Source organism: Salmo trutta, chromosome 35 (genome assembly GCF_901001165.1).
Source record: "Salmo trutta chromosome 35, fSalTru1.1, whole genome shotgun sequence".
Lineage (NCBI taxonomy): Eukaryota > Metazoa > Chordata > Actinopteri > Salmoniformes > Salmonidae > Salmo > Salmo trutta.
The window spans coordinates 35,301,630-35,329,200 of record NC_042991.1 but is presented as its reverse complement, the minus strand read 5'-3'; the positions used below and the strand labels follow the sequence as shown (position 1 = coordinate 35,329,200).

General features: G+C 41.5%; 1 protein-coding gene across 2 annotated transcripts in view; it reads right to left on the bottom strand.

Annotated features, from left to right (window-relative positions):
• LOC115175140 (signal-induced proliferation-associated 1-like protein 1) overlaps positions 1-27,571 on the bottom strand; it is a 169,938-nt gene that overhangs the window by 16,784 nt on the left and 125,583 nt on the right. For both annotated transcript variants that reach the window (XM_029734354.1, XM_029734355.1), the window contains 3 exons: positions 5,544-6,537; positions 5,222-5,407; positions 2,061-2,570 (listed from right to left, as the gene is read on the bottom strand). In XM_029734354.1, coding sequence (XP_029590214.1) covers positions 2,061-2,570; positions 5,222-5,407; positions 5,544-6,323 — 1,476 coding nt within the window. In that variant the 5' untranslated portion in view covers positions 6,324-6,537. The remainder of the gene's footprint in view (positions 1-2,060; positions 2,571-5,221; positions 5,408-5,543; positions 6,538-27,571) is intronic.

Genomic DNA, 27,571 nt, shown 5'->3' with positions numbered 1-27,571 from the left:
CGTTACTATGGAGGTACTGAGGGGGAAGGAGTACCGTTACTATGGAGGTATTGAGGGGGGAAAAGGCGTGTTTTTATGACATGCTTGAAAGATGAACTGTCTGATAAAGTAGTGTCTTCAATATCAATGATGATTGTTTCACATTATATCAAATTTGAACTACCTATTTTGATATTCAAAATAGGTCATGGACATGTGTAAGGGTATAGCGCGAGTCAGTGTACACATTCATTGGCCAGTTTATTAGGTAAAACACATCTAGTACTGGGTTGGACCTCCCTTTTTCCTCCAGAACAGCCTGAATTCTTTGGGCCATGGAAACTTTGCTCAAATGGTATCAAGGGACCTAACGTTTTCCAGGAAAATATTGCCCACACCTTTACACCGCTGCCAGCAGCCTGTACTGTTGACACCAGGCAGGATGGGGTCATGGACTCACTCTGTCATCAGCATGAAGCAACAGGAACTGGGATTCGTCAGACAAGGCAATGTTTTTCCAGTCCTCAATTGTCCAGTGTTGATGATCACGGGTCCACTGGAGCTGCTTGATCTGGTTTTTAGCTGATAGGAGTGGAACCAGGAGTGGTCGTCTGCTGCAATCGCCCATCTGTGACGAGGACCGACGAGTTGTGCGTTCCGAGATGCCGTTCTGCTCACCACTGCTCCGTTATTTGTCTGTTTGTGGCCCGTCTGTTAGCTCGCACGATTCTTGCCATTCTCCTTCGACCTCTCATCAACAAACTGTTGTCACCCACAGGACTCCCGCTGACTGGATGTTTTTTGTTTGTTGCACCATTTCTCTGTAAACTCTAGACATTGCTGGGCGTGAAGAGACCGGACGTTTCTGAGATACTGGAACCAGCATGCCTGGCGCCGACAATCATAGCATTCTCAAAGTCGCTTTGGTCACTAGTTTTTCTAACACTCAATTGAACAGTAACTGAATGTCTTGATGCCTGTCTGCCTGCTTTATATAGCAAGCCACAGCCACATGACTCACTGTCTGTAGGAGCGAACCATTTTTGTGAATGGGGTGGTGTACCTAATAAACTGGCCACAGTGTATATATATTATGCATGTATGTGTGTGTAGTAGGGTTGTAATGATGTTAGTACGGCGACTCTAGGCAGTAAGGAAAGAAAATATGAAGGGGCCTTCATGTCTTGAGGAAAACCGTCATAATGTCGGACACATCAACCTTATGTTATCACCCAGTTATCACCCAGTTACCACCCAGTTACCACCCAGTTATCACCCAGTTATCACCCAGTTATCACCCAGACACCACCCAGACACCACCCAGTTATCACCAAGTTATCACCCAGTTATCACCCAGACACCACCCAGTTATCACCCAGACACCACCCAGACACCACCCAGACATCACCCAGACATCACCCAGACATCACCCAGACATCACCCAGACATCACCCAGACATCACCCAGACATCACCCAGACACCACCCAGACACCACCCAGACACCACCCAGTTATCACCCAGACACCACCCAGTTATCACCCAGTTATCACCCAGTTATCACCCAGTTATCACCCAGACACCACCCAGTTATCACCCAGACACCACCAAGTTATCACCCAGACACCACCAAGTTATCACCCAGACACCAAGCAGACACCACCCAGTTATCACCCAGACACCACCCAGTTATCACCCAGACACCACCCAGTTATCACCCAGACACCACCCAGTTATCACCCAGACACCACCCAGTTATCACCCAGACACCACCCAGTTATCACCCAGACACCACCCAGTTATCACCCAGACACCACCCAGACACCACCCAGACACCACCCAGACACCACCCAGACACCACCCAGTTATCACCCAGACACCACTGTTTATATTGCATGCGACAGCACAACATATTTGGCATTAAGTACGTTTTTTTTTGAAGGACCATATCGTTTCATCGGCTATGTGTGCGTTTCTTTGTCAAGGAAAAACTGGTGGTATGACAACACTAGGTGTGTAGTGTGTGTGTCTTGTTGTATGTATTTGTGTGTTTAGTGTGTGTGTGTATAACGTGTCCTCCTACCCGTTTAGAGAGGCCAATGTTCCTCTCTCCCTCTCCTCCCAGTTCATTCCTGAAACAAGGGCAGTTCAGCACCAGATCGTTGCTCTTCTCATCACCAGGGTCTAGGGCAGGGTTAGTGGTGTGAGTCCCACCCTGTCCCGTGCCCCCCTCCTTCCCACTCAGCTCCTCCTGGGACCCGCACGGAGACCCGCCCCCGCCGCATACCCCACTCTGATTGGACGAGAGCGAGGAAGTGGCGGAGGCCGAGGCAGCGGCCGCAGCGGAGGCGCCCGTGGTGGTGTTCTTGCGTTTCCCGCCGGACTGTCGACCCTGGATGGCCTCGTTGAGGTCGAAGAGGATACTCTGCACGTCAAAGTGAGCAAAGCCTTTCTGACAAGACCAGGGTTTTGGAGGGGGGCCGATGACGTCCTCCCGCCCCCCATCCTCCACGTCAGACCCAGCCCGGGACGAGTCACCCTCGGCCTTGACGCTGCGGAGCTTCCTGAAGATGGACTCCCCTCCAGTCTCCGACTGGAATCAGATAAGATCATGACTTTATTATCCCCATATGGAAATGTTGTTTGCATCACTGTGCATATATTAAAAACATTAAACAATGTATGGATAAAAACAATTATTGATGAAATGTACAGACTCATAATACATTTTAAAAAAACGTATTAAACATAGACATGACAATTGTGACCTGTTTCAAGAAGCTAGGCAGTCTAGCAGGAGAAACGTTAACATTTTCTTTTGGCAGAAATGTCTTCTGGAATGTGAACATTCATGTGCATTAATAACAAACGTGTATGCCATCTTTAAATACGCATAAAATGGTTAAAAATTACGAGTCTAGTTGGTTTAGTCACGGAAAAATAAAGGAACCTTTCTTGCTAGCGCTGATTGGTTAATGGATGGGCTGGACATGCCGAGAGATGAGTTCTGATTGGTCTGCCATGTTGCAGGCTTCTGTCTATAACATGAGCTGCTCAGTATGTGTAGATAATCCTTGCTACTGCGGCTTTTTTTGAAAGATATCATGAAGAACTGAAAAAGTGTTGCTACTGCTCTCAACATTGCCGCCCTGAAGTTAACAGGCACTATAGACAAAGATCAGTGGGAAAGTTGTGATGGACTACTTTCTGGAGGACGATGAAAAGGAATCAGACAGTGAGGAAATTCCTGATTTATGCAAAAATATTTTCATTGAACCAGACATTGTAGACTTCTGATGACAGTGATGGGGAAGAAATGTGATCAACAGTGTTGTTGTCACAGAAGAAGTTGACCGAGATTTGAAATCAGTGGAATGCCTGGTGGAAGCAGAGAGACGATTGCCAAATGTGGAGAGTCAAAAACAGAACACAGAAGGCTGTTTTATAAACACCTGTCTCTGGATAACATCTTTAAACTAGGGGCAACCATGGCATCCACAACCGAGGGAGAAAAGCATTCATCCATGTAAACGGATAAGAGTCTAGCTACATTTTCAGATATTATAAGTTTCTAATTCTGTCAGAAAGTCATTTTCATTTCAAGTTTAAGGATACTGTTAGCTAGCTAGCTAACATTGAACCTAGTTGGTTAGCTGTAGCTACTTGCAGGGTGCATGGTAGTATGAGTTGGGATTATGGGTCCTTGTTTAGATAGCTAGCTATGTCAAATACTATGCAAGTAATAATTTCACTGTACCGTTTACACCTTCTGTATCATGTGTATGTGACAAATAAACTCAGATTTTGTTTTATGTAATGTGAAGAACACGATCTGCACCAAAGTCAGATTAGATATAGGCCAAGGATTAGATAGTGTATTTTTACTACTGCTTTCACCACTTTTAGTCTTAATCTTTGGTTGTTTACTACACCACCTTACTCCCTCTGTTTAGCACATGGCCTCACATGTGAATCCTTAGAGAGATAGGTGGGGCTAAAAGCTTAAGAGGGTGTGAATGATGTTGAATAGGTGTAGACAAAAATCTCTCTCCAGTAGGTGTACCAAAAAACTCAAGGGCCATTTTCTTAAATGTGGGATTACAAATGTATCAACTTTCAAAGCTGAATTACTTTCCCATTGTTCCTCAACTGCGGTGTCTGATATACAATTTTCTACTTTTAGTCTCTACTTTTATCCAATGTAAAAAACACACAATTTCAAATTTTGCTACATAGAACCGAATCGAGGTGGTGTGTCAGAATTACAGACAAGATAAATACAAATCATTCAATAGCTGGCTAATGTTTTTGTTGAAATGATTCATCTGGACACAGACCAGATCTTTTTGTTTAATATGGTTGCTGGTTCCTGATCTTCTGAGAACACCGTTTGAGGAGTCGCCTGAAGTTTAAGAGGAATGGGAGATGCAGTAGAGGAATGCAATGTTGAGGCATAGGGTCCGTAATGAGCACGACTGATTACTACTCTGAACTGTGAGTGGTGAGCTTTCTGGCGACCAGAGCTGATGAAGGCATCACACAAGTCGGTGCCATACATTTTGAAGCAGAAGTCCAGTGGTTACGCAAGTCAGGCTGGTTCCAAGATCAAACCATGTGCTGGTCCTCTTCATCTTTGGAGGATTCATGCATTCTATTGGTTGGCCACTATTGGTTGACCTAGCTAGCTATAGTTAGCTAGGTCAACCAATACATCATGAGTAGCCTAGCTATAGCTAGCTAGGTCAACCAATACATCATCATGAGTAGCCTAGCTATAGCTAGCTAGGTCAACCAATACATCATCATGAGTAGCCTAGCTGTAGCTAGCTAGGTCAACCAATACATCATCATGAGAAGCCTAGCTATAGCTAGCTAGGTCAACCAATACATCATCATGAGTAGCCTAGCAATAGCTAGCTAGGTCAACCAATACATCTTCATGAGAAGCCTAGCAATAGCTAGCTAGGTCAACCAATACATCTTCATGAGAAGCCTAGCTATAGCTAGCTAGGTCAACCAATACATCTTCATGAGAAGCCTAGCTATAGCTAGGCTACTGATGATGATGTATTGGTTGACCTAGCCAACTATAGCTAGGCTACTCATGATGATGTATTGCTTGTTTTTTGCTTTTGAAGCACTTTGAGATTTTTTTCTGTTATCAAAAAGGCTATAGAAGTTTAATAAATCAGTATTGTTATTAATATTAATGAGATAGTAAAAAGTGCAGTTTATGTGCTCTACCTTGGACCTCCTCTTCAGGTGTTTCTCTCTTTCCTTCAGGCGACTGGCGGGGCTACCTCTGGTAGGACCCTGGGGTCCATCAGGTAGATCCAGGGCAGCCTGTTTGTGCGGGGCCACCGTCAGCAGCTCACCAAGTCTGTCCGGCGCCGGGCTGCGTTGATCAGGAGCCTCCTGGGACGTATAGCCCTTGAATGAATGGAGTTTATTTGACACATTTAAAATACATACAATAAGTGTATTCAACATCCTCTGGAATTCTTTGTACATTTTTTTGTGTTATTTTTTAACTATACTAATTGTTTTACATCAATCATTAAAATACCTTGAGCATATCGAAGAAGCTCTCCCCTGAGCCTGCATGTTTGTCTATGGAGGAGGTGCTTCCGTACTCTCGGTGCATGGGCGTCCAGCCGGAGAAGGACCAGCCCTCGCCCCCGTCACCCTCCAACTCAGAGATAGTGATGTCACTGTTGGAGCGCTGGCGGATACGCCTCATGCCTTTACGCGGCGAGCCCTGGTAGCCGTCTGGCGACAGGTAGCGGTTGTCTTTGCTGTGATGTCTGCTGTGGTGCATCTTGCTCTTCAGGGTGTTGTGGATGTTCCGGAGCATCGAGGAGTCCTGAGGGCTGATCAGGTGGCCCAGTTTAGCCGACAGGTTGCTATGGGCCGTGGTCGCCGAGCCTGAACCCGAGCTCCGTTCTCTTTCTCCGCTCCCGGCCGACCCGCGTTCCCCGGCCGACCCGCGTTCCCCGGCCGACCCGCGTTCCCCGGCCGACCCGCCTGACCCACATTCTCCGCCACCTGAAGATGACATGGTGGAACTCGGGGAGTCCGTATCTACGGTGATGTGCCACACCCCGCCCGTTCCATCCCGTTTGGGGGGCCAGTCCGCCACACGGGCCCTGACCCCCATCTTGGGAACCCCTGGGGTGGAGGAGGAAGAGGAGCCGGATGAGGAAGAGGAGGTGAGGTGGGTGCTCTCGGAGCGAGGTGGGGGGGCGCCACCGTTGGGGAGGCGCAGGCGACGGGTGTAGAATTCATCAGAGGCAGGTACCGAGCCGCCCACTGAACGCTCTGTCTGAGACCGCTTTAGACTGGTCATGGTGGGGTAAGGTTAGGGGGTAAGGTGGGGTAAGGGAGAGCTCAGCAGTAGAGATGGAGCATTATGCCCAGGGACAGGAGAGGATAGAGAGCCTCACAGAGCATGGGTGGCTGGGAGGACTGGAGGAGGGAGAGAGAAAGGGAGGCCAGACAGAAGGTTGTTGCTAGTGTTGGTCCTCCTCAGGTCTGTATGCTGCTTCAGTCTCTGGTGAACTCTGCAGGAGAGAGGAAGAGGAGAGAGAGAGAGAGGAGAGGAAGAAAGAGGAGGAAGAGGGTTAGGCCTCCATGTCAGAGAGGCCTTTGGCATGGCTATAACAACTGAAGTTGTTTTAAATCAAGCAGAAGAAACACATAGCTCAGACTGACTCTTCACTAACTGGCTGATGATGCGGCAGTTGGCAGCGTGGTAGGCACAGCTTTTCCCATGAATCAATCATAAAATGTAGGATTAGCTGATAACTGCGAAACAAACATTCTGGATAATATAGAGAACCTCGAATTATTTATGGATCAGCATTTTGATATGCTCGAAAAAGAATCAGATAAATCGAAGCGAACAAGAAGAGGACATCTCCTCGAGCGTAACTGCCGTCAAATTGTAAATGTAATAATTGGAGGGGGACATTTTTAGAACTACGTCTCCAGAATATAGAGCACTGCTTACAAGCATGAGAGAACAGTTAAAACAACTGGATCTATTGCCTGGGCTACTGGGGGAGGTTGAGGCCTTAAAAACAGGAACGGATTCCAGTAACAAAATGGAAGAAATCTGAGCGGAAAATAAGATATTGAAAAAGTACCGTGGACTCCCTAAAAGACACTACAGAGATGCTACGGTATGATAATAAAACAATGAAAGCAGAATTACTTGATATAAAGTGCAGAAGTATGAAGAATAATAATATTGTTATAATAGGAATAAAGGAGGATGAAAACAGTCAACGGAGGGGAAAAAAAAAAAAATCAAGGTTTTCATGAAACGTAATCTCAAAATGACGGACGAACAGGTGGAAACAATTGATCTTCAAAGAGCTCACCATTTCGGTGGCAGAGGGGAGAGAAGGTAGCTAGTAGTAGCTAGGCTAACTCAGTACAAAAAAATGAAGATTAACTTGCTACAACAGGACAGGGAGCTGAAGGAAAACAGAAATGTGTGTGGGTGGTTGGTTGGCTTACTCGCTCTAGACTGTCAGTACTGCATGTCTTCTTTGCGATCGTGTCATGGCTGGGTCGATTGTAGGTTAAACTTATGTATCACTATATGGGTAGTGTGAGGCCTAAGACACGTTTTTACTGGCAGGACATAATGAGGACTACATAACTCTCTGTTGATAGGAATATAACAGTATATAAATGAGGACTACATAACTCTCTGTTGATAGGAATATAACAGTATATAAATGAGGACTACATAACTCTCTGTTGATAGGAATATAACAGTATATAAATGAGGACTACATAACTCTCTGTTGATAGGAATATAACAGTATATAAATGAGGACTACATAACTCTCTGTTGATAGGAATATAACAGTATATAAATGAGGACTACATAACTCTCTGTTGATAGGAATATAACAGTATATAAATGAGGACTACATAACTCTCTGTTGATAGGAATATAACAGTATATAAATGAGGACTACATAACTCTCTGTTGATAGGAATATAACAGTATATAAATGAGGACTACATAACTCTCTGTTGATAGGAATATAACAGTATATAAATGAGGACTACATAACTCTCTGTTGATAGGAATATAACAGTATATAAATGAGGACTACATAACTCTCTGTTGATAGGAATATAACAGTATATAAATGAGGACTACATAACTCTCTGTTGATAGGAATATAACAGTATATAAATGAGGACTACATAACTCTCTGTTGATAGGAATATAACAGTATATAAATGAGGACTACATAACTCTCTGTTGATAGGAATATAACAGTATATAAATGAGGACTACATAAATCTCTGTTGATAGGAATATAACAGTATATAAATGAGGACTACATAACTCTGTTGATAGGAATATAACAGTATATAATGAGGACTACATAACTCTCTGTTGATAGGAATATAACAGTATATAATGAGGACTACATAACTCTCTGTTGATAGGAATATAACAGTATATAAATGAGGACTACATAACTCTCTGTTGATAGGAATATAACAGTATATAAATGAGGACTACATAACTCTCTGTTGATAGGAATATAACAGTATATAAATGAGGACTACATAACTCTCTGTTGATAGGAATATAACAGTATATAAATGAGGACTACATAACTCTGTTGATAGGAATATAACAGTATATAAATGAGGACTACATAACTCTCTGTTGATAGGAATATAACAGTATATAAATGAGGACTACATAACTCTCTGTTGATAGGAATATAACAGTATATAAATGAGGACTACATAACTCTGTTGATAGGAATATAACAGTATATAAATGAGGACTACATAACTCTGTTGATAGGAATATAACAGTATATAAATGAGGACTACATAACTCTCTGTTGATAGGAATATAACAGTATATAAATGAGGACTACATAACTCTCTGTTGATAGGAATATAACAGTATATAAATGAGGACTACATAACTCTGTTGATAGGAATATAACAGTATATAAATGAGGACTACATAACTCTCTGTTGATAGGAATATAACAGTATATAAATGAGGACTACATAACTCTGTTGATAGGAATATAACAGTATATAAATGAGGACTACATAACTCTCTGTTGATAGGAATATAACAGTATATAAATGAGGACTACATAACTCTCTGTTGATAGGAATATAACAGTATATAAATGAGGACTACATAACTCTCTGCTGTGCTGGGAAAAGTACCCAATTGTCATACTTAAGTAAAAGTATTTGGTTTTAAATATACTTAAGAATCAAAAGTAAATGTAATTGATAAAATGTACTTAAGTATCACAAGTAGAAATAATTTCAAATTCCTCAAACCAGATGACATCATTTTCTTTTTTTTCTTCTTTTTATTACGGATGGCCAGGGGCACACTCCAACATAATTTACAAACAAAGCATTTGTGTTTAGTGAGTCCTCCATATCAGAGGCAGTAGGGATGACCAGGGATGTTCTCTGTTTAGTGAGTCCTCCAGATCAGAGGCAGTAGGGATGACCAGGGATGTTCTCTGTTTAGTGAGTCCTCCAGATCAGAGGCAGTAGGGATGACCAGGGATGTTCTCTGTTTAGTGAGTCCTCCAGATCAGAGGCAGTAGGGATGACCAGGGATGTTCTCTGTTTAGTGAGTCCTCCAGATCAGAGGCAGTAGGGATGACCAGGGATGTTCTCTGTTTAGTGAGTCCTCCAGATCAGAGGCAGTAGGGATGACCAGGGATGTTCTCTGTTTAGTGAGTCCTCCAGATCAGAGGCAGTAGGGATGACCAGGGATGTTCTCTGTTTAGTGAGTCCACCAGATCAGAGGCAGTAGGGATGACCAGGTATGTTCTCTGTTTAGTGAGTCCTCCAGATCAGAGGCAGTAGGGATGACCAGGGATGTTCTCTTGATAAGTGGGTGAATCGGACCATTTTCCTGTCCTGCTAAGCAATCAAAATGTAACAAGAACTTTTAGGTGTCAGGGAAAATATATTGAGTAAAAAGTACAGTATTTTCTTTAGGAATGTAGTGAAGTAAAAGTAAAAGCTGCCAAAAATAATGAGTAAAGTAAAAATACTTTCAAGTACTACTTAAGTACTTTACACCACTGCTCAATTGAGAACATTTCCACACTGCCACACAGGCCTGCACGATATGGGCAAATCATCTAAGACTTATTTTTAACCAAATGTTGCAATTGAGATTTGACTCGCGAATTAAGAGCAAAACTGTTGGAATCACGGAAATAGAATGACTATTCAAATTCTATAGTTAGAATATAATAGTGGGCACTTTGAATAAAATGTTGTTTGAGATGACAATGAATTAAAATGCAAGGGAGGAGTTATTGTGACAGGGTAGGAACTAAAGTATTGGTACGCGTTTCCTAGGGGACCCTATACGCTTCGGCTACATTGCATGTTTTCTCATAGCTGATTTAGGTCTACACCGTTACTGGAATTATCAGGCTGTATTAGCTAGCTACGTTTGCTCTTACTCAGCAGATTTATTAGCTATTAGCATTAGCGGCTAACAAGATTCAGGGCAACTTGCTAAGAAAAGACAAACTAGCTGTTTGCTGATGTAAGGAACACAAACTAATAGTGTCATTATAGAACGCCAGTGGATTTATGTTAAGATCAAAGTGAAAACAACATTGTTGTCATCAACATTGTTGTATGTGCTGCATTTGTAACATTACACATTACATTTACGTCATTTAGCAGACGCTCTTATCCAGAGCGACTTACAGTAGTGAATGCATACATTTCTTTCCGTACTGGTCCCCCGTGTAACAGTGTAGGTTCCGCACCACCGCTAACTAACTAGCCATTTCACATCGGTTACACATTGACCATGCAGACAGAAAGCAAGTGTCTCCTGGTTGAGGAACATCAGATGCGCTCCTTGAGTGACAGGGGGCGTGGCTAGGTCTGTGTGGAAAATGGCATGGAGAGACATTACTCAAGAAGCGAAGTAAACTATAAAAATTGACATTACACATGGCGTATCACATTTATTAACAAACCAAACATTCAAATACCGGTATAGAAGGTAAAGTAAAAACCCAAACTGGTCCCTGCATCAGTACCGATACATCATAAAATACGGTATACCGCCCAGCCCTAGTCAGGATCGAGGGGAAGATGAACGGAGCAAAGTATAGAGAGATCCTTGGTGAAAACCTGCTCCAGAGCACTCAGGACCTCAGACTGGGGTGAAGGTTCACCTTCCAACATGACAACAACCCTAAGCACACAGCCAAGACAATGCAGGAGTGGCTTTGAAACAAGTCTCTGAATGTCCTTAAGTGGCCCAAACAGAGCCCGGACTTGAACCCGATCGAACATCTCTGGAGAGACCTGAAAATAGCTGTGCAGCGACGCTCCCCATCCAACCTGACAGAGCTTGAGAGGATCTGCAGAGAAGAATGGGAGAAACTCCCCAAATTCAGGTGTGCCAAGCTTGTAGTGTCATACCCAAGAAGACTCGAGGCTGTAATCACTGCCAAAGGAGCTTCAACAAAGTACTGAGTAAAAGGTCTGAATACTGATGTAGATGTGATATTTCCATTTTTTATAAATTAGCAAAAAATGTATATATATATATATTTTTTTGCTTTGTCATTATGGGGTGTTGTGTGTAGATTGATGAGGGAAAAAAGGATTTAATCAATTTTAGAATAAAGCTGTAAGTTAACAAAATGTGGTAAAAGTCAAAGGGTTTGAATACTTTCCGAATGCACTGTAACTCATTTATTCATTTGACATTTTGCAGGATGAAATCCCTTTTGAGATGCACCACCACCTTTTCAAGTGTTCCAAAAAAAATAAAAAAATAAAAAAATACTAATATGGCAACTACGGTCTACTAATATCAATTAAATAGTAACAATCATTTAAAAAAGTAGAATAAAAAGTTGTACAACTACTAATACATCTAAGTACGTATAACATAAATACATAGATGCATATTAACAAATATCTTCACATGGTGATGTTTCTATTAGTTACAAACAGTTTGTTCTAGTGTTGCACGGTACACCGAAATTTCGGTACTTTTGATTTTGTACTATACTTTTTGTTACGTTCTGTACTTCTGTCAAATGTGTCTCACGTGATTGAGAGGATCAAGCCTGTCTAACAGCACTGCTCCTTTATAGCACAAAGAGCAGAAAGCCTGCTGCACTTCCTCATTCATTACTAGAGCTGTCTGGGCTGCATTGTTCGCTCCCCACTCACGCTGCACAGAAGTTAACACACTTGAATGATGCGTCACAGCATGTAGAAATGTTGAAACTGTTCATTACTGTTCGCCAAACAATGTCCATACAGGCTAGAACACAATGCAAGACAATACCGGTAGCTTCCAACTTTAATTGCAGGCTAACTTTCCTTGTTAGCTAACAGCTGAAGCAACATCAGTTCACTACCCTAGTACTTTGTTTGTGATATTACGCAAACATGCTGATTTCAAAGCTGATTGTCACCAAAAACGTTATTAATTCACTTAATCTCCCTTGCCTCCCGTTTGGGTTTCCACTAGATTCCATAGACACAGTCAGATTCCACAGCCAGGTTCAGCCTCACAAATGAAGTCATTATTTTCTTAAAGAGACAAGAGCAAACTTTTAATAAAAGAAAAGATTGATCAGTACAATAAAAAATATAGTGCCTTCAGAAAGTATTCATACCCCTTGACTTATTCCATATTGTGTTGTGTTACAGCCTGAATTCAAAATCGATAAAAAATATATATAATTCTCACCCATCTACACACAATACCCCATAATGACAAAATGAAAACATGTTTTTAGAAATCGTTGCAAATGTATTGCAAAATAAATGCAGAAATATTTAATTTACATACACACTTGAGTCAATACTTTGTAGAAGTACCTTTGACAGCGATTACAGCTGGGAGTCTTTCTGGGCAAGTCTAAGAGCTTTGCACATCTGGATTGGTATATACTGAACAAAAATACAAATGCAACACAAAGTGTTGGTCCCATGTTTCACGAGCAAAAAAAAAAAAAAAAAAAGATCCCAGAAATGTTCCATACGCACAAAAAGCTTCCCTCTCTCAAATTTTCGACCTGTCCCCAAATGAATATAGTTGGTTGAGAGTTGGTTTTGATACTTCAACCTGCGTGTTCTGATCTCGTCTGGTGTGGGTGGACAAAATCCACATGCACACGCCTGGTCTAGTCAGCATGTAACACAACGAAATGTGGAAACAGTCAAGGGGTGTGAATACTTTCTGTATGTTCTCCTAATAAGTCCTAAATGGAAGGGATTGTTTGTCATTTGTAGCCCCATGAAATCAAATAAAAGAAATAAAAGAAAAATCGGAATAACGCAATGCACACACTCCTATTGAACAATATGCATTCACCTGTATTGTGAATAGGCCGAGGCTACAATTTAATTTACCCAGTTTATCGATAGAGGTTTACCATTCAAATAAATTATTACCATTATGCTACGTTGGTTAAAAAAAAAAAAAACATTAAAAAGTCTAATTGATTGTATAATTAATTCCTAAATGCATACATTGCTGCCTCTAAAAAAATATTGACATCAAAATGTTTAAATGTAACGACATTGAAGTCAAAAGACGACCGATTGAACAGAGCAGTAGCTGAGTTTGTCTGGATCAAGTGGCATTCTGGGACTTTAGCTAACACCAGGGGTCACGTTATAATTCAGAAATCTGTTTTTTCAAAACACAGACCATCAAAAAAAAAAAAATGCATTTAAACCATTTCAAATGCATTTTATATTGAACATGAACAGTGTTTTTTTGTTGTTGCTTCAATAGAGTGATCAGGGGCAACTACAGTTTTCCTTCACAGGAAACACATTAGTGTAACACATTTGGCAGGAAATAGCTTCATTTTCATCAGATGACAACAGAAGTGCTACGCTATTTGGCTGGCAGCCATACAAGTAAATGAGCTTACAATGAAAAAGCAGGTCTTTATTTGCTAAAAAAATTAGGCATAGCCATCATACTGTATTTCTAATGTTCATCATACAAAGAACGTAGTCAGCTACATTTCCTAATGTTTCGCTTGAAGTTAATCTCACGTTGTACGGGAGAAATGTCAGCTGCACAAATCAAATCAAATTTTATTGAACACATGTGCCCAATACAACAGGTGTAGTAGACCTTACAGTGAAAGGCTGACTTACAAGCCCTTAACCAACAACGCAGTTAAGAGAAAATAAATAAAAGTAACTAATAATTATAGAACAGCAGTAAAATAACAATAGCGAGGCTATATACAGGGGGTACCGGTTCAGAGTCAATGTGCGGGGGCACCGGTTAGTCGAGGTAATATGTACATGTAGGTAGTTATTAAAGTGACAATGCATAGATAATAACAGAGTAGCAGCAGAGTAAAAGAGGGGGGGTGCAAATAGTCTGGGTAGCCATATGATTAGATGTTCAGGAGTCTTATGGCTTGGGGGTAGAAGCTGTTTAGAAGCCTCTTGGACCTAGACTTGGCGCTCCGGTACCACTTGCTGTGTGGTAGCAGAGAGAACTAGGGTGGCTGGAGTCTTTGACAATTTTTAGGGCCTTCCTCTGACACCGCCTGGTATAGAGGTCCTGGATGTCAGGAAGCTTGACCCCAGTGATGTACTGGGCCGTACGCACTAACCTCTGCAGTGCCTTGCGGTCGGAGGCCTTGTCATACCAGGCAGTGATGCAACCCATCAGGATGCTCTCGATGGTGCAGCTGTAGAACCTTTTGAGGATCTGAGGACTCATGCCAAAGTGTTGTCTGCTGATATATTTGTGAATTCTCATCTGAGTGGAGAAGTGAAACTGAAGCACAAAATTCTGCGTTAAACGCAACCCCTCAAATACGCCTTGTTTATTGTTGTTGTGGTATCGTTTTGGAATCGAGTATTGTGATGGTAACGTGTATCATGATACTAAACCTGGAATCGAAGTCAAAATTCTGGATCTTTTTAACACTTGAAAAAGGGCTTTTTCTTATTATTAAGTTTTCAATCGTTTTTTTAGAAATGAACTAGTGAAATTTGCAAGTTGTGGAGTTTATTCTTTACCGTGTACCAAACAGCAGGATGTAGGACTTTGTTTTATTAAAAACCTTAAATTATTTTAGAGAATCCATTTTTGTAAAGTATTAAAATCACCTTGGAGAGTTGCTAAATATTTGAATCTGATGTCATCATATAACTGTCATCAGTTAAGGTGTACAACTACAACTATTCATTTATAGTAATTTTTTTCTCTCATTATTATCAACGTTATCAACGGTGCCAATCATTTTGGGCCGGACTGGATAGGAATCTCTTTCTTCCCAGCAGTATTAAATGAACTAGTGACGGTTGGTGGTGAATTTATGTATCAATTCACTGCATTACGGTTTCGATCAAAATAATCTGAATCACTCTATTGCCTGTAGTAATAACTTCTATCAATTCCCTGTAGTATATACACATGGCCATAAACTGGGTGGTTCGTACCCTGAATGCCTGATTGGCTGACAGCCATGATATATCAGACCGTATACCACAGGTATGACAAAACATTTATTTGAACAGCTCTAATTATGTTGGTAACCAGTTTATAATAGCAATAAGGCACCTTGGGGGTTTTGTGGTATATGGCCAATAAACCACGGTTAAGGACTGTATCCAGGCACTCTGCATCGCATCGTGCCTGAGAACAGCTCTTAGCCGTGCTATATTGGCCATACACCCCACCTCCTCGGGCCTTACTGTTTAAATGTATATCTCTTCCCTAAAGTTGGTGATAATTGTATGCATCTTTTCCCTGTCATATTCATTGTATGAGTGACTGAGCGACCATGAAGTGAATCAGAACATTAATCCATTCCCTGTAGTATCTAAATGAATCATCCCCACTTTAAAACAATACCTTCCTTACACTTTCAACTTCACTAGGGTTTATAGATGACAACCACTAGAATAGTGGCTGACTATCATGAATTCCCTGCAGTATGGTGACTAATATAAAATGAATCTATTCCCTGTAGTATCTACATAAATGTATCTCTTCCCTGCAGTGTTAGCCTAAAATAACTTGTGACATGTAGAGAATGTACAGTTCAAGTCAGAAGTTTACATAAACTTAGGTTGGAGTCATTAAAACTCGTTTTTCAACCACTCCACAAATTTCTTGTTAACAAACTATAGTTTTGGCAAGTCAGTTAGGACATCTACTTTGTGCATGACACAAGTCATTTTTCCAACAATTGTTTACAGACAGATTATTTCACTTATAAATTCACTATATCACAATTCCAGTGGGTCAGAAGTTTCCCTCATTAAAATGCAAATCATTTTATAACATTTTTGACATGCGTTTTTCTGGATTTTTTTATTGTTATTCTGCCTCTCACTGTTCAAATAAACCTACCATTAAAATTATAGACTGATAATTTCTTTGTAAGTGGGCAAACGTACAAAATGAGCAGGGGATCAAATACTTTTTCCCCCCACTGTATATGTCAGGAATTGTGAAAAACTGAGTTTAAATGTATTTGACTAAGGTGTATGTAAACATCCGACTTCAACTGTATCAATTCCCTGAAGTAACTAACATGAATCTCTATTCCCTACAGCAAGTATACCCCCCAGGGGTACGCGCAATGCCGTTGGGGCTACACCCCCCCAAAAAATGTGATTCACATAAAAAATGAAATAATGGCTGTCAAAAAAATAAATCTCTTCACATTTTCAAACAGTCCATTTATATTTTCCAACAAGTCTATACAATTGGGTGAGGTTTTTTTCTTGCCTGAGTAGCCTCGTTTCACTGCCAAAAATATAATTAAACCGTCTAGTGTTCTGCAAAATAACAACACAATGTCAAATACAGGTAGCCTAGTCAAATAATTATCCTCCAATCACATTAACCGTTACTGTCTCGCGGGAAATCCACTAATGGTCCGTATGTAGCCAAACGTAGCTGCTGCTCATTCCATTTGCTCGAAAATGGATAAATGGTAAAAAAAAGTAAGGCCCACGATGAGACACATACCAGCTCTACTGGTAGTACTGCTACTACCAGCAGTACTACACCTGCTGGTAGTCGACGACACAAGTTGTTCTGCTTCCACAAGCACATCCAATGCTAGCATCAGTAATTCTACATGTGTTGTTAGCCCAGCTAGCATGGACACTGACAGTTGTGAATCTGGTGCAGAAGAGCTACTGCCCCCCTTACCCGGGTAAGCACCGAACAAAATACAGGGACGTTGGACCATCAAAGAGGCGCAAATATGATGAGATCTACATTGATTTGGGGTTCACTTATATTGGGAGTAGTGCCTTTCCTCAGCCACAGTGTGTTATATGTGCAAGTTCTATCTCACAACTCAATGAAACCTTTACTCTTGCGCAGACATTTAGAAACAAAAACATGCCAATTTGAAAAATAAGCCACAGGAGTTTGAGAAAGAATTAAGACAACTTTCAATAAGTAAGATATTTATAAAAGCAACTGATACCATTAATAAGAAGGGGCTAGTAGCGTCTTATATGGTGAGCTACCGAGTGGCTAGGACAGGTAAGCCCCATAATAATGTGGAGGACTTAATTCTTCCTGCTACCGCAGATATGGCTGGGACAATGCTGGGGGAAAAGGCCCAAATAAACTATACAGACAATGTCTTCATCAAACAACATTGTTTCACGACGAATCAGTGACATGGCAGGAGACGTTTTGAAACAATTACTGCTTCACAGCCAGTGAACTATATGTGCTACAATGATGAGTCAACAGACGTGGCGGGTCGGGCACAGCTCCTGGTATATGTCCGTTATGTTTATGGGGGTCAATTAAGGAAGACATCCTCTTCTGCAAACCACTGGAAACCAGGACAACATGAGAGGATATTTTTAAAGTACTGGACAGCTTTGTGACATCAAATGGTCTTTGGTGGTCAAGATGTGTTGGTATCTGTACTGATGGCGCAAAAGCCATGACAGGGAGACATAGTGGAGTGGTAATGCGCATGCAAGCAGTTGCTCCTGACGCCACTTGGGTACACTGCAGCATCCACCGAGAGGCTCTTGCTGCCAAAGGAATGCCTGACAGCTTGAAAGACGTTTTGGACACTACAGTGAAAATGGTTAACTTTGTTAAAGCAAGGCCCCTAAACTCTAGTGTATTTTCTGCACTACGCAATGATATGGGCAGCGACCATGTAACGTTTTTACAACATACAGAAGTGCACTAGTTATCAACGGGCAAAGTATTGACACGTTATTTTGAATTGAGACGAGCTTAACGTTCTTTACTGACCATAATTTTCACTTGTCTGACCGCTTGCATGATGACGAGTTTCTCACACGACTAGCCTATCTGGGTGATGTTTTTTCTCGCCTGAATGATCTGAATCTAGGATTACAGGGACTCTCCACAACTATATTCAATGTGCGGGACAAAATTGAGGCGATGATTAAGAAGTTGGAACTCTTCTCTGTCTGCATTAACAAGGACAACACACAGGTCTTTGCATCATTGTATGATTTTTTTTGTGCGCAAATGAACTCAAGCTTACAGACAATGTCAAATGTGATATAGCAAAGCACCTGAGTGAGCTGGGTGCGCAATTACTTTCCAGAAACGGATGACAAACAACTGGATCGTTATCCCTTTCATGCCCTGCCTCCAGTCCACTTACCGATATCTGAACAACAGAGCCTCATCAAATTGCAACAAGCAGTTCTGTGTAAATAGAATTTAATCAGAAGCCACTGCCAGATTTTTGCTGTGCTCAGAGTTTCTTGCCTTGGAAAATCGCGTTAAGACACTGATGCCCTTTGCAACCAGGTACCTATGTGAGAGTGGATTCTCAGCCCTCACTAGCATGAAAACTAAATACAGGCACAGACTGTGTGTGGAAAATGATTTAAGACTGAAACTCTCTCCAATACAACCCAACATTGCAGAGTTATGTGCATCCTTTCAAGCACACCCTTCTCATTAACCTGTGGTGAGTTATTCACCATTTTATATGAACAAATAAGGTTTTATATGTAAGATTTCTAAATAAAGAGCAAAATTTTTATTATTATTATAATTTGTGCCCTGGTCCTATAAGAGCTCTTTGTCACTTCCCCATGAGCCGGGATGTAACACAAACTCACACTCATTCTTATGTTTAATAAATGTGTTGTATAGTGTGTGTGTGGCAGGCTTACAATGATGGCAAAAAACAACATTTGAGAGTGCGCTGACCCCGGTGCTAGAGGGGGTACAGCTGGAGGGTGAATGTTTGAAGGGGTACAGCTGGAGGTTGAATGTTTGAAGGGGTACAGCTAGAGGTGTTTGAAGGGGTACAGCTGGAGGTTGAATGTTTGAAGGGGTACAGCTGGAGGTTGAATGTTTGAAGGGGTACAGCTGGAGGTTGAATGTTTGAAGGGGTACAGCTAGAGGTTGAATGTTTGAAGGGGTACAGCTAGAGGTTGAATGTTTGAAGGGGTACAGCTAGAGGTTGAATGTTTGAAGGGGTAAGGGACTATAACAAGTTTGGGAACCACTGCATTACAGCATCATTAACTAAGACTATATTATACATCTCTATTCCCTACATTATCATTAACCATGACTATATTATACATCTCTATATCATTAACCATGACTATATTATACATCTCTATTCCCTACATTATCATTAACCATGACTATATTATACATCTCTATTCCCTACATTATCATTAACCATGACTATATTATACATCTCTATATCATTAACCATGACTATATTATACATCTCTATTCCCTACATTATCATTAACCATGACTATATTATACATCTCTATATCATTAACCATGACTATATTATACATCTCTATTCCCTACATTATCATTAACCATGACTATATTATACATCTCTATTCCCTACATTATCATTAACCATGACTATATTATGCATCTATATTCCCTACATTATCATTAACCATGACTATATTATAAACCTCTATTCCCTACATTATCATTAACCATGACTATATTATAGATCTCTATATCATTAACTAAGACTATATTATAAATCTCTATTCCCTACATTATCATTAACCATGACTATATTATACATCTCTATATCATTAACCATGACTATATTATACATCTCTATTCCCTACATTATCATTAACCATGACTATATTATACATCTCTATTCCCTACATTATCATTAACCATGATTATATTATGCATCTCTATATCATTAACCATGACTATATTATAAACCTCTATTCCCTACATTATCATTAACCATGACTATATTATAGATCTCTATATCATTAACTAAGACTATATTATACATCTCTATTCCCTACATTATCATTAACCATGACTATATTATACATCTCTATATCATTAACCATGACTATATTATACATCTCTATTCCCTACATTATCATTAACCATGACTATATTATACATCTCTATTCCCTACATTATCATTAACCATGACTATATTATACATCTCTATATCATTAACCATGACTATATTATACATCTCTATTCCCTACATTATCATTAACCATGACTATATTATACATCTCTATATCATTAACCATGACTATATTATACATCTCTATTCCCTACATTATCATTAACCATGACTATATTATACATCTCTATTCCCTACATTATCATTAACCATGACTATATTATGCATCTCTATTCCCTACATTATCATTAACCATGACTATATTATAAACCTCTATTCCCTACATTATCATTAACCATGACTATATTATAGATCTCTATATCATTAACTAAGACTATATTATAAATCTCTATTCCCTACATTATCATTAACCATGACTATATTATACATCTCTATATCATTAACCATGACTATATTATACATCTCTATTCCCTACATTATCATTAACCATGACTATATTATACATCTCTATTCCCTACATTATCATTAACCATGACTATATTATACATCTCTATTCCCTACATTATCATTAACCATGATTATATTATGCATCTCTATATCATTAACCATGACTATATTATAAACCTCTATTCCCTACATTATCATTAACCATGACTATATTATAGATCTCTATATCATTAACCATGACTATATTATACATCTCTATTCCCTACATTATCATTAACCATGACTATATTATAGATCTCTATATCATTAACTAAGACTATATTATACATCTCTATTCCCTACATTATCATTAACCATGACTATATTATACATCTCTATTCCCTACATTATCATTAACCATGACTATATTATACATCTCTATTACCTACATTATCATTAACCATGACTATATTATACATCTCTATTCCCTACATTATCATTAACCATGACTATATTATAAACCTCTATTCCCTACATTATCATTAACCATGACTACATTATCATTAACCATGACTATATTATACATCTCTATTCCCTACATTATCATTAACCATGACTATATTATACATCTCTATTCCCTACATTATCATTAACCATGACTATATTATACATCTCTATTCCCTACATTATCATTAACCATGACTATATTATACATCTCTATTCCCTACATTATCATTAACCATGACTATATTATACATCTCTATTACCTACATTATCATTAACCATGACTATATCATGATTGTCTATTCCCTGCAGTATTTAACATACAGGTTACAGCACACAACCACCCCTGAGATTTACAGTCACTGCGCAGCAGGTTAAAACAGGATATATCTACCTCTCAATTCCTCTTTTCAACAACAGACTATTCCCCTGAGCCGATATAGGGTACGTCCCAAATGGGACCCTATCCTCTAGATAGTGCACTAATTTAGGGTGCCATTAGAGACGCAACTGCATTGAGGGATGGAAACTACATCCTCCTGACGTCAAAGCGCACAACAACAACAACGTGTGTTGGGCCTGACAGCCTGCCGCTGGAAAACCAGAGCTGCCGCTGGAAAACCAGAGCTGCCGCTAGAAAACCAGAGCTGCAGCCGGAGAACAGAGCGCTGGCCTGCCGCTGGAGAACAGACCTGCCGCTGGAAAACCAGAGCTGCCGCCGGAGAACAGAGCGCCAGCCTGCCGCCGGAGAACAGAGCGCCAGCCTGCCGCCGGAGAACAGAGCGCCAGCCTGCCGCCGGAGAACAGAGCGCCGGCCTGCCGCTGGAAAACCAGAGCGCCGGCCTGCCGCTGGAGAACAGACCTGCTGCTGGAGAACAGAGCGCCGGCCTGCCGCTGGAGAACAGACCTGCTGCTGGAGAACAGAGCGCCGGCCTGCCGCTGGAGAACAGACCTGCTGCTGGAGAACAGAGCGCCGGCCTGCCGCCGGAGAACAGAGCGACGGCCTGCCGCTGGAGAACAGACCTGCTGCTGGAGAACAGAGCGACGGCCTGCCGCTGGAGAACAGAGCGACGGCCTGCCGCTGGAGAACAGAGCGACGGCCTGCCGCTGGAGAACAGAGCGCCGGCCTGCCGCTGGAGAACAGAGCGCCGGCCTGCCGCTGGAGAACAGACCTGCTGCTGGAGAACAGAGCGACGGCCTGCCGCCGGAGAACAGACCTGCCGCTGGAGAACAGAGCGCCGGCCTGCCGCCGGAGAACAGAGCGACGGCCTGCCGCCGGAGAACAGAGCGACGGCCTGCCGCCGGAGAACAGAGCGACGGCCTGCCGCCGGAGAACAGAGCGACGGCCTGCCGCCGGAGAACAGAGCGACGGCCTGCCGCCGGAGAACAGAGCGACGGCCTGCCGCCGGAGAACAGAGCGACGGCCTGCCGCCGGAGAACAGACCTGCTGCTGGAGAACAGAGCGACGGCCTGCCGCTGGAGAACAGAGCGACGGCCTGCCGCTGGAGAACAGAGCGCCGGCCTGCCGCCGGAGAACAGAGCGACGGCCTGCCGCCGGAGAACAGAGCGACGGCCTGCCGCCGGAGAACAGAGCGACGGCCTGCCGCCGGAGAACAGAGCGACGGCCTGCCGCAGGAGAACAGAGCGACGGCCTGCCGCCGGAGAACAGACCTGCCGCTGGAGAACAGAGCGACGGCCTGCCGCTGGAGAACAGAGCGCCGGCCTGCCGCCGGAGAACAGAGCGACGGCCTGCCGCCGGAGAACAGAGCGACGGCCTGCCGCCGGAGAACAGAGCGACGGCCTGCCGCAGGAGAACAGAGCGACGGCCTGCCGCCGGAGAACAGAGCGACGGCCTGCCGCCGGAGAACAGAGCGACGGCCTGCCGCCGGAGAACAGAGCGACGGCCTGCCGCCGGAGAACAGAGCGACGGCCTGCCGTTATAACTTACAAAGCAAAGCACAAACACAAAGTACAAACTCGTCTAGTCTGCAGTACCATAAGCATAGTTAGACAACTGATCAATGTTGATGACACAGATGTCGCATGCTGCAGACTGCCCCCACCCACCCTCACCCCCCCACACTAATGATGGTCTGCTCTTCTCCGTATCCCAGCAACCACCTGCCAAGTGTCTGTCCCGCTCTCCCCGCTGGGCTGAGGTACACACTAATGAGTGTGTTTGACTGTGTGTGTGTGTGTGTATGTATATGTGTGTGTGTGTATGTGTGTGTGTGTGAGACATTCCACAGTCATGTTAGCCCTAATTAGCCAGGGAAAGCACCAGCAGCAACCTTTACCAACACACTGGGTGAAAGACACTGACGTGATGAGGTTAACGCTGTAGTGTAGGTCCTATATACAGTACCAGTCAAAAGTTTGGACACAACTACTCATTCCAGTGTTTTTGTTTATTTTCACTATTTTCTACATTGTAGAATAATAGTGAAGACATCAAAACTATTAAATAACACATATGGAATCATGTAGTAACCAAAAAAGTGAAAAACAAATCAAAATATATTTCAGATTCTTCAAAGTAGCCACCCTTTGCCTGAATGACAGCTTTGCAAACTCTTGGCATTCTCTCAACCAGCTCCATGAGGTAGTCACCTGGAATGCATTTCAATTAACAGGTGTGACTTGTTAAAAGTTAATTTGTGGAATTTCTTTCCTTCTTAATGTAATTGAGCCAATCAGTTGTGTTGTGATGATAAGGTAGGGGTGGTATACAGAAGATAGCCCTATTTGGTAAAAGACCAAGTCCATATTATGGCAAGAACAGCTCAAATAAGCAAAGAGAAATTACAGTCCATCATTACTTTAAGACATGAAGGTCAGTCAATAGGGGCAATTTCAAGAACTTTAAGTTCTTGAAGTAGAGTCGCAAAAACCATCAAGCGCTATGATGAAACTGGCTCTCATCAGGACCGCCACAGGAAAGGAAGACCCAGAGTAACCTCTGGAAATCTGTCCTTCGGTCTGATGAGTCCAAATTTGAGGTTTTTGGTTCCAACAGCCGTGTCTTTGTGAGAAGCAGAGCAGGTGAACGGATGATCTCCACGTGTGGTTCCCACCGTGAAGCATAGAGGAGGAGGTGTGATGGTGTGGGGGTGCTTTGCTGATGACACTGTCTGTGGTTGATTTTGAATTCAAAGCACACTTAACCAGTATGGCTACCACAGCATTCTGCAGTGATACGCCTTCCCATCTGGTTTGCACTTAGTGGGACTATCATTTGTTTTTCAACAGGACAATGACCCAACACACCACCTGTGCTCCCTCTCCGGCCTCTAGGTCACCAGGCTGTCACCATAGTTACGCGCACTTGCTCACCTGGACTCCATCACCTCCCTGATTATATATTTATATCACTCCCTATGGTGTTTGTTTCCGTTTCCTGTTTGTGCGTTGTTCGTGTTAGATAATAAACATACAGGTAGGGCTAAAGTAACTAGGCAACAGGATAGATAATAAACATACAGGTAGGGGGTAAAGTAACTAGGCAACAGGATAGATAATAAACATACAGGTAGGGCTAAAGTAACTAGGCAACAGGATAGATAATAAACATACAGGTAGGGCTAAAGTAACTAGGCAACAGGATAGATAATAAACATACAGGTAGGGCTAAAGTAACTAGGCAACAGGATAGATAATAAACATACAGGTAGGGGGTAAAGTAACTAGGCAACAGGATAGATAATAAACATACAGGTAGGGGGTAAAGTAACTAGGCAACAGGATAGATAATAAACATACAGGTAGGGCTAAAGTAACTAGGCAACAGGATAGATAATAAACATACAGGTAGGGGTAAAGTAACTAGGCAACAGGATAGATAATAAACATACAGGTAGGGGTAAAGTAACTAGGCAACAGGATAGATAATAAACATACAGGTAGGGGTAAAGTAACTAGGCAACAGGATAGATAATAAACATACAGGTAGGGGTAAAGTAACTAGGCAACAGGATAGATAATAAACATACAGGTAGGGCTAAAGTAACTAGGCAACAGGATAGATAATAAACATACAGTTAGGGCTAAAGTAACTAGGCAACAGGATAGATAATAAACATACAGGTAGGGCTAAAGTAACTAGGCAACAGGATAGATAATAAACATACAGGTAGGGCTAAAGTAACTAGGCAACAGGATAGATAATAAACATACAGGTAGGGGTAAAGTAACTAGGCAACAGGATAGATAATAAACATACAGGTAGGGGTAAAGTAACTAGGCAACAGGATAGATAATAAACATACAGGTAGGGGTAAAGTAACTAGGCAACAGGATAGATAATAAACATACAGGTAGGGGTAAAGTAACTAGGCAACAGGATAGATAATAAACATACAGGTAGGGGTAAAGTAACTAGGCAACAGGATAGATAATAAACATACAGGTAGGGGTAAAGTAACTAGGCAACAGGATAGATAATAAACATACAGGTAGGGGTAAAGTAACTAGGCAACAGGATAGATAATAAACATACAGGTAGGGCTAAAGTAACTAGGCAACAGGATAGATAATAAACATACAGGTAGGGGGTAAAGTAACTAGGCAACAGGATAGATAATAAACATACAGGTAGGGGGTAAAGTAACTAGGCAACAGGATAGATAATAAACATACAGGTAGGGCTAAAGTAACTAGGCAACAGGATAGATAATAAACATACAGGTAGGGCTAAAGTAACTAGGCAACAGGATAGATAATAAACATACAGGTAGGGGTAAAGTAACTAGGCAACAGGATAGATAATAAACATACAGGTAGGGGTAAAGTAACTAGGCAACAGGATAGATAATAAACATACAGGTAGGGGGTAAAGTAACTAGGCAACAGGATAGATAATAAACATACAGGTAGGGCTAAAGTAACTAGGCAACAGGATAGATAATAAACATACAGGTAGGGCTAAAGTAACTAGGCAACAGGATAGATAATAAACATACAGGTAGGGCTAAAGTAACTAGGCAACAGGATAGATAATAAACATACAGGTAGGGGGTAAAGTAACTAGGCAACAGGATAGATAATAAACATACAGGTAGGGGCTAAAGTAACTAGGCAACAGGATAGATAATAAACATACAGGTAGGGCTAAAGTAACTAGGCAACAGGATAGATAATAAACATACAGGTAGGGCTAAAGTAACTAGGCAACAGGATAGATAATAAACATACAGGTAGGGGTAAAGTAACTAGGCAACAGGATAGATAATAAACATACAGGTAGGGGTAAAGTAACTAGGCAACAGGATAGATAATAAACATACAGGTAGGGGTAAAGTAACTAGGCAACAGGATAGATAATAAACATACAGGTAGGGCTAAAGTAACTAGGCAACAGGATAGATAATAAACATACAGGTAGGGGGTAAAGTAACTAGGCAACAGGATAGATAATAAACATACAGGTAGGGGTAAAGTAACTAGGCAACAGGATAGATAATAAACATACAGGTAGGGGTAAAGTAACTAGGCAACAGGATAGATAATAAACATACAGGTAGGGGTAAAGTAACTAGGCAACAGGATAGATAATAAACATACAGGTAGGGCTAAAGTAACTAGGCAACAGGATAGATAATAAACATACAGGTAGGGCTAAAGTAACTAGGCAACAGGATAGATAATAAACATACAGGTAGGGGCTAAAGTAACTAGGCAACAGGATAGATAATAAACATACAGGTAGGGGTAAAGTAACTAGGCAACAGGATAGATAATAAACATATAGGTAGGGGCTAAAGTAACTAGGCAACAGGATAGATAATAAACATACAGGTAGGGCTAAAGTAACTAGGCAACAGGATAGATAATAAACATACAGGTAGGGGGTAAAGTAACTAGGCAACAGGATAGATAATAAACATACAGGTAGGGGTAAAGTAACTAGGCAACAGGATAGATAATAAACATACAGGTAGGGCTAAAGTAACTAGGCAACAGGATAGATAATAAACATACAGGTAGGGGTAAAGTAACTAGGCAACAGGATAGATAATAAACATACAGGTAGGGCTAAAGTAACTAGGCAACAGGATAGATAATAAACATACAGGTAGGGCTAAAGTAACTAGGCAACAGGATAGATAATAAACATACAGGTAGGGGTAAAGTAACTAGGCAACAGGATAGATAATAAACATACAGGTAGGGGTAAAGTAACTAGGCAACAGGATAGATAATAAACATACAGGTAGGGGGTAAAGTAACTAGGCAACAGGAT